Raw genomic sequence first — 8,732 nt, 5'->3', positions numbered from 1 at the left:
TTTCACCTTCGACAACTGGCTAAAGTACATAATGAACCATACAATCCGTTATTTTACAGGATGAACGACAGATTGCCGGCAAACACTAACAGCATAACGAGAAGCGACAAGACTTAACAAACTTAGGAGTGACTCGATTCCTTCTACAACTAGTATTGGCCAAGGAGCACGACTGCTTAGAGCTAAAACAGCTGCTCTAAGCAAACAAAGCAGTAGAACAAGAACTTGACTGAAGAACATACCCAAAACTGATCCATAATAAGCAGCCAGCTCAGAGGTTTCATGGTCTGGAGCAGAGAGGACAAATCCATCTCGTGCAGGCAAACCTGCGAGATGTAGGCCGTATCGCTGCGGTGGTAGACGACAACCGCCTCTTTTGTGGCAAGGTTGAGGCGAATGAGGCCAACTCTACCGACATATAAGATGACAGTGCCACTCCTCAGCCCGAACCCCTCAAACTGAACTGAGCTGTGCACGCCCCAGTCCTGCTTGTCTATCAGCACCTGCCGGATCCATCTCGGCGGCGAGCTCGGCTCCCCCTCGATGGGTGGTAACATGGTCCACATTGATATAACCTGGGTCTCCGAGACCACAACCTTGAGCTCCCGTCCACCGAAGCGGCCAGGAGGAGGCCCCGGTGGCTCATAGAGGCAGTCATTCTGCTAGTGCAGCCCCGCGGCAGATCAATCACGGTGGCCTCCATGGTGTCGACGTCCACGGCGACGATGTACGGCTCCGGGCCAGACAGGTGCCTCCCCGGCGGCAGCGGCTCCGGATTGCAGTGTTGCACAGCCAGTGGACGGTGCGGCCGATGACCAGGGGGTAGGAGTCGTGGAACGGCCTGGACTGGCGGCGGGGGAGCGCCGCGCGGACGGGCCCCAGCGGCCCTCCCTGGAATAGTAAATCTGGATGCGCAGGCGCTCGTCGGCGACGAGGAGCTCGAAGGCGCGGAAGAAAACTTGTACTGTTTCTCTAGGTTTGTAACTTTCTTATCCAACTCCTCCCGGAGCCCACGCGCCGCCGCCGCCGCAATCCCCGCGTCCGCCTTGGTCTCGGCGAGCACGGCCTTGGCCTTGCGTAGCTCCGCCCGCAGCGCATCCACCTCGGCGGTGTCGCGCTCCCGCGCCTTCATTTTCCTGCACATCTCCTCCCGCGCCGCCGCCGCCTTGGTCGTCTCGTCGAGCTCGGACTTGGCCTTTGCGCAGCTCCGCGCGCAGCGCGTCCGCCTCGGTCTCCCGCGCCTTCAGCTTCCTGCGCAGCTCCCCCTTGGCTGCTGCTAGAATTTGCATGGGAGGTGCTACTGAAGCCGTGCTCCCATCGAAAGGATCGATGTTGAAATTTTCAGTCCAACCACCGAACACTGATCATTCACCCTCTAGCGTGGGTTAATTAGACAAGATGGCAGGGTATTTTTTGCAAAAGTGCAGGCGAAGGCCGGTGCAAGTTGGTGTATGGTGGAGTCGCATTTTGCAAGTTAGGGACTAAATCATCACATTCTCTGCAAGTTAGGGTACCTGGGGTGCTTCTACCTCGTAGCATATCCTCTAGCCACGCCGCTCTGCCCTTTCTCCTCTAGCCAGCGGAACCCATTGCCGCAGCTGGGGGGCTACGAACTGCGTGGGGTGTGGGGTGAGCGGTATGCTGTGGCCGGCGGTGTGCTAGCAGCCTAGCACGGCGTGACGGTGGTGTTTTGCTGCGACCAAGGGCTGCCGGCGCCGGTGTTTTGCTGCGAGCTGCGACGTGCAGGCGACGGTGGGTGAACTGCGCCCGCCGAGTGCTACAACGGTGGTAGCCAGATGCTGGAACCAGCGGAATTTTTTGCTTCCACCGAAGTTTTTGTTTGCTGGAACCAGGGTCAATTTTGCTTTTTTTTTGCTACCATCATTGTTGTGGTTTGCTGGAACAGCGTCATTTTTTTGCTACCAGCCACTTTTTTGATTTTTGCTACAACCAGTGCTCAACTTGTGTTTTTGCTACCACCGGCGTTTTGGTTTGCTAGAACAAGCTAGAATTTTTGCTACCACCAGGTTTTGGGTTCGTTGGAACTGCCGCGATTTCAATTTTTGCTACCACGCGTCATTTGGTTTGCTGGAACCATTGCCAAATTTTGCTACCACAGCCGTTTGCTGCGAGACCATGGCATGGTCGCCATTGATTTCTGCAGGGTGGGTGTGATTTTTTTTGCTCGAACTGACATGATTTTTGTTGCTACCAGCATTGAGGCCATCTCCACGGGAGCTGCAACCACAAGCGCACGTTGTTGCATGCGTAGAGTCGGCGAGACGCGCAGGAGGCGACCGGCGGCGGTGCTTCAAGATTTGTTACCTGGGTCATCCATGGCGAGCGTTGACGGCGACATTGCTTTGTTTTTTCCTCTGCTTTTGTTGGATCCCTTTTTTTCCGTGGGGAGAAAACGATTCGGGGCCATCTGACGGTCAAACGCAATCAAATCAGACGGCTGCGCGTCCACCGGCCGAAATTTGGGCCGGTGCCTAGCACTCGCCATCAAGAAATAAACTGACGTAGTTACCCAAACAAGACACAGCCTCGCATAAAATTGCATTCCCATTTTTTTTCTTTTTTGCGGTCAGTGTTGCCATTGTATTGCTAGCCTGACCAACATTGAAGATATGAAACAGATAGTGTTCAAACTGCTAATATTTCGGATTTCATCACGACTCAATCACATGGTAAAAAATCTGGAAACAGGAAACCAATCTCTCTCTCTCTGTACTTACGTGAAGCCTTACAAAACCACCTAACAAACACTTCACTGTTTGCTCATGTAAGCAGAACTCAAATCAGTGCTAAATTTCAGCCCCGAACAACAAACCTCCCAGGTTAAATCTGACAGAACATCCTATTAATCCCCTTCATCATGGAATGGTGATTCAGTTCAGACTGCACCGCATAGCTCGAAGATTGCTAGGAAGATAGACATTTCTTCAGAAACCTCTTGGAAGTACCAGGAAACAGCCGTAGCTTCAGAAGCAATGCATGGAAGAAGGCTAACCGTCAACTGATCGAATGTGATCTTCAGTTTCCTCCTTAAGACATTCCACGGGTAACCTAAAACTTAAGCAAAACATAGCCTGCAACAAAAATCAAACATCACAACAAGTCCAGGCAAGGTTTACCATGTGTCCATGATCAACGTAAAGTAGCAAAACTAGTACTGGTGGCCAAAAAGATAAAGTCGCACAGATGATTTTGGAACAATCTATCCATGCTTCATGTCTAAATAAAGCTCATCATCTTCTCCTATCCATGTATTCCATTCATCACATAAATATATCATACTCCCTCCGTCCGGAAAAGCTTGTCCCAAGTTTGTCCCTCAAATGGATGTATTTAGCACTAACTTGGTGCTGTATACATCCATTTGAGGGACAAATTTTTTCGGACGGAGGGAGTAGTACTGTTTAAAGACCATTCCCCATGAGCAGTTTTGGTCTGGGTCTTACACTGCTCAAATCCGGAGAAAGGGGAAAGGAGGGGAAAATGCATGTGCTAACATCAACGAAACAAAACGAAGTACGCACAAAATTTTGCAGACAATTAATATGAATCTTTTACTAGATAATCTACCTTGTTAGGTGCAACATCACGAACCCTATGGAATATTGGTTCTGCTATCTTGGCATTCAGTTTATTTTGTGCTTCCTGCGAAGAGGGAAAGAGCTGTCAAAAGAAAAGCAAACACCTCGTAACACAGATATGAGCATACGGAAACTGTCAATACTGTTGTATGGTATGATCAAATGGAACATTTATCATTTACTGAGAAATAACCAGCGAGGATAGGCTTACACATAATATAGATTCTTCAGATTCACTTGAACGGATGAAACAATAACAGTGGATCCAAGGTAATGATCCTTTCCAGTATCTCTTATGAACAAGACCATCAAAACAATCTGCAGAATATATATACAAACAATGAAACTAAAACATAGAGCAACTGTATGTCTGTAAATGTTAAATAATATGAAATCAGTTGCACCAAATATTAACAATAGAACTACATGTTTGTTACTTACAGGCAGCAACCAAAGGTATTTTACACAGAAGGGAAATCCTATCGTAAGGGGGAGAAAAACTTATGTTTCCAATGGGCTGAACTGAAATGTGCATACTGACGCAGGACCAGGATCTAAGAGGTGAAAGTGGCTGACAGGTTGAGAGATTTTCCAGAAGCAGATGTGTTATGTTTATGTAGGGAGCCAGTTTATCACAGCCATATTCACAATGTACGGTTATGGTGTTGGAGTTTAAAAGGCAGGGGAAAAGTTCATATAAGAGGTGATATAATTTAAGTCTTTAGCAAAAGTGATTAATGCATACGAAACAAATTGTGCTGTGCAGAAATGCTATGATAAAGTTTACAAGACAGAACATTACCGAGAAACTGCAGTGCAGAAGCAGGGAGATTCATTAATACATGGTCAATGTGCTCCCAAGGCTTGACAGGTAGTGGCCCTGAGCTTTTTACTTTCTTATTGTTCCTCTTTTTTGTCTGATTGGCATCTTCTTGGCAGGCAACATCACCTACAGGAAGCATAACAGTGTGACTCTACCACAAGAAACAGAATAGCTAAACTTGCCATGCTTATTAAGCTGCTGAACTCACTCATACGGCAGTTTCAGTTAGCATAAACTACCAGGCTATAAACACTTGAGAGAAATTCAGAAGGAGAATAGATTTCTAGCAAGGTTCTTACAGACATAACATACAATGACATTACCTTCGTTAGAGGTTTCTTGACGCCTTTTGGCACTAGTGTTTACCATGGAGGAGCCATCGAAACTCTCCTGTACATCTATTATAAAGTAGCCTTATCGTGAGTTGAGCAAAAAAAGAATCACCATACACTACAGGGGGGTGTGGGGGGAGGAGGTGTAGAAAGTACCATTCTGATTTTCATTTGACGTAGAATGTTCATTACCAGAAACCATTTCTTCAGAACAACAATTAGCAGCAACAAATTGACACTTGGACTTAGTTTCTGGGTCAGGTACTGCCATTAAACTTTGCATGAATACTCTAGCATCCATGTTATATGTGAAGATATAATCCTCCACCTTGTTAATCTTTGCATTTGTCTTCAGATAAAGAATACTGTCTGGATTTAAATCATTTGCATATACAACACATCCTTTCTGTCCGGCTGGGATAGAAAATGGGCCAATACCAGCAAACATGTCACAGATAACATCTCCTTTCTTGAAAAGGGAAACCAATCTGATGTGTTCGTGCTCAAGTCTTGAATTCCAGTAGACCAAACCATAGTCAAGTCTAAATGTAGCACCATACTGTTTAACTTCAGTCACCATATCCTTTTTCCCTGCTAGAATCTCAAACTGTGGAACTCTAAATTCATTTGAAATTGCCCCAACTTTATTCACCACTGTTTGAATCCTTGGATGATTTTTCTACATATAAGCACAACAGGAAATGTTAGCTGGATAATAGAAGTAGGCAGACTATTCTAGAATGTTCTAAATCGTTCTAAATGACCACATGTTCATTACACAGTTTTTACAGTGCCTACTGCCTTACAGATGTGACAACCTTTTTAGCCTACTTATCATGTGAAAGTTGCATCATCGGCTCATATGCTGAAAATGAGTAAACATTTAAGAGCGGTATAAAGGTTAAAGTGGAGGTATGCATGGGCAGGACCTTGCACTTATATGAAGTATATGCTGAAAATGAGTAAGCAATTCGGAACAGTATAAAGGTAAAAGTAAAGTATGAGCAGGACCTTCCACTTTGTGATATGTGAAGTAATAAAGTATGTAAATACAACAGAATGCTAGGTGATTTTTTTTTGGCACATTATGACTTTATGAGTAGTACTACTCGAGATGTTTTGTCCTTATACATTGAGAGGTAAATTCCAGCTGTAGTTCATGTACATGAACAAGCACTTTGCTCCAAATTAAGTGTCCCTGATTGTGTAGGAATTAGTATAAGAGCGAGTTATTCAGTAATAAAAATAGGACAAGCAGCCTTACATCATAGATAACCTTTGCTATGACATCTTTGTATGCTAGCAAGTCATCAGGTATGTTTAAGTGAGCAACATGGCCTGCAAAATTCATACAAAGCACTATTAGTAACAAGATCAAACAAAAATGAAACAACAGAAAGGAAGCATCATGAAGTAAAGTTTATTATACTTAACAATTGTTTCAAAAGAAGAGGGCACCTCTACTCCTTCAGGCAATATTTGCTTCAGAATATGATCTGCGCAAAATAAAAAGATAAGCATCTAACCAAAGACATGAAGCACATTTACTGGGAAAAAATGACTCCTGCAAGATGAAATCCTAAACTCTAAAGAGTGGGGTTATTAGCAGAATTCCTGATTTCTGATGAGCAAGCCAGAATGTTCAAAATGTGCTTGATTTCAATTAAGAAAACTGATTTACCATCTGCACTTGTAGAAGAATGACATACAGGAACACAATAGATCACGACTAAGGTGCACACCACAACAAAAGTATAGGTATCAGATGACCTAGAACAGAAGAGAAACTTACCAACACTCCAGTAAGAATAACCAAGAGTCAACATGTAAGGTACAACATCAACACTGCACAGTTGCTTCAAGGAATTGTAAACCTGCTCCGGAATGTCGGACAAATCTACATATGCCAGATATAATGGACATAAGAGAAATGTTAATACATTTAGTACGTGTTTGGTTACTGCTTTAGTCACATAATCTGATTACAGCGTTAAGAATACCATGAAATCATGTTTGGTTCGGTGGCTCTGTAATCTAGTAACATGGTTTCAATTCCCAGCCCAAGGCAAATCTGATTCCGCCAGAAATCCTCCATAACAGAAAACGTTACAGGTTACAACTATGTCCTCTCCATATTCCCATCTCACACACGAGCGATGTCACCATGGCCCAAGCGTGACCAAAGAATCAGGCTGTCGGCGGCTAGGCGCTCGAACCGATTCTCACCTCTGGACAGCCATGCATCACCACGCTCTGGTTCAGGAGCTTGAAGCCCCGCAGGCGGCAGCCGGTCATGCTCATGTCCAGCCGGCGGTGGACCGACGCCGACGGCGGCGGCGGCGCGTCACCCCTCTTCGTCGACAACGTAATGCGCCTCAGCTCGACCTTCAGCCTTGATGAAACGCCACGGTGCCGGGAATGACCAGTGGTGGCCGCTCGCCGCCCCAGGCCAGCAGCCATATCGCCAGCGTTCATCTCTGTATTGCCACCGCATCATCGCCACTAACGTCAAGCACTCGAGCATGACCTCTACGTACCCATTCTCCTCCTCATCCGCCTCCTTCAACCGCATGCTCGCACTACTTTGCTGCCACCTCCAGCAGATGAGTTGATGCACGACAAACTCCAGTGTTTATTGCCATTACAGTAGATAACCAAACATACATTTAAAAAAAATCCCATCACGTTTACATTACTAGTGTAAACTCATTGCGTTTACGTTTGCGTTACCAATCTGGAACCAAACATGTGCGTAAGTTTCTCGTTTGACACAATAGAACCCAACAAGCACAACAGGGTACAGCAGTAGCAATTGAGACATGGGCGAGCAAATGGGTTTAACAAGTCTAAATTCTTGCTATGGTTTTCAAGCTTTGACGGTAACTAAAAGTTCTAGGTTAATTCACAGAAGCAGGTTTGATGTCAGTAGTTCTTACAAACAACAGACAAGCACCTCACAAGTTTAAAAATCTGCTTGGTTCCAGGGAGAGGTTAAGGCATACCTTGGTTCTGAATCTTCTCCGACAGCACCACGAGTCTGTTCTTGTCACTCCCAGGGTCCTCAACTACAGGCTTGACCCGCGGCATGTCCAGTAGGGGCCTGGAAGCAGGGGGGCAAGAAAATTCAGCGCTGCGCTACTACTCCGATGCCCCTACCGCTGTTAAACACGACGGCCACTTGGAAGTTGGAACCATCAAGATGTTGTGCTATCCTCCAACTGGGACCATTAGATCATAGAGGTGAGCGGCGGGTGTTACCCGGAGCGAAGCAGACGAGTGACGGCGGAGGCGAGCTCGCGGGGGATGCGGAGCGCCCAGAGCTGCAGCTGCTGCTCGAACTTGCTCTCATCCAGCTTCTCCATTGCCGCCCACCCAGACACGCGCCCTCCTTTCCCTGAGGTTTCTAGGGTTTTGGACGCGGGGTGGGGGGAGGAGAGACGGCGGTCGGTGGGACAGAACTCGCTCTCGGCCGGAGTCGTGTGGGGCAAGAGGCTAACCGTCGTGAATTAGGACGCTTAATGGGCTGGATGAAGCATTACTCGGCCCAAATCATTTTTAGGTTTATTTTTTATTTTTTTTGCATGGTAATACATGTCTCATTTATAAAATAAAGATCCGGTTACAAGGCACGTAAGCACCGACATTACAAGACTGAAAATATAGGATAATCCTATGCAAAATACTGGCGCCTGTTCCTCTCCTCCGACATCACCGAAGCGGCTACCAAAGGGAAAGAAAACAGATCACCTCTTCACCCGAGCTCGACGCGGCTCCATCGCTGATCAGCAGCTTTACAGACCTCGAAAGTAGTTTTCCAGAAGCAAAACCATTGCCGTTGAAAGAATCAGACCGGGGCAACATGTCCCCAGACACGCCATCAAACTCTAGATCTGACACCCCCGTACGACAACGACGTCGATGGAGGAAACCAGAACTGTCAGCCACCAACCACAAACCCAGCACGGGATGCACCATCTT

At 46.4% G+C, this 8,732-nt stretch overlaps 1 protein-coding gene and 1 pseudogene across 1 annotated transcript; both read right to left on the bottom strand.

Moving 5' to 3' along the window:
• Positions 1-1,144, bottom strand: LOC123142588 (uncharacterized; annotated as a pseudogene).
• Positions 1,145-2,643: 1,499 nt separating this feature from the next.
• LOC123144756 (tRNA (guanine(37)-N1)-methyltransferase) lies at positions 2,644-8,250 on the bottom strand. Its single transcript, XM_044563981.1, has 11 exons — positions 8,013-8,250; positions 7,757-7,854; positions 6,547-6,651; positions 6,188-6,250; positions 6,019-6,092; positions 4,911-5,433; positions 4,746-4,820; positions 4,402-4,548; positions 3,811-3,917; positions 3,589-3,663; positions 2,644-3,092 (listed from the first exon to the last, which is right to left on the bottom strand). Exons 1-11 carry the CDS (start codon positions 8,114-8,116, stop codon positions 3,009-3,011), a joined length of 1,455 nt encoding a protein of 484 aa, XP_044419916.1. The 5' UTR covers positions 8,117-8,250; the 3' UTR covers positions 2,644-3,008.
• Between the last annotated feature and the right edge of the window lie 482 nt (positions 8,251-8,732).

This window comes from Triticum aestivum, chromosome 6D (assembly GCF_018294505.1).
Source record: "Triticum aestivum cultivar Chinese Spring chromosome 6D, IWGSC CS RefSeq v2.1, whole genome shotgun sequence".
Classification (NCBI taxonomy): domain Eukaryota; kingdom Viridiplantae; phylum Streptophyta; class Magnoliopsida; order Poales; family Poaceae; genus Triticum; species Triticum aestivum.
This window is presented reverse-complemented; position numbering and strand designations above follow the sequence as displayed.

Excerpts from the sequence above, each read along its gene's own strand:
- LOC123144756 (XM_044563981.1), bottom strand. The coding sequence starts at position 8,116 with ATGGAGAAGCTGGATGAGAGCAAGTTCGAGCAGCAGCTGCAGCTCTGG. Across the intron at positions 7,855-8,012 it reads ACTCGTCTGCTTCGCTCCGG|GCCCCTACTGGACATGCCGC; the intron begins GTAACACCCGCC and ends CCCTGCTTCCAG. Across the intron at positions 6,251-6,546 it reads TTATTCTTACTGGAGTGTTG|ATCATATTCTGAAGCAAATA; the intron begins GTAAGTTTCTCT and ends TATTTTGCGCAG.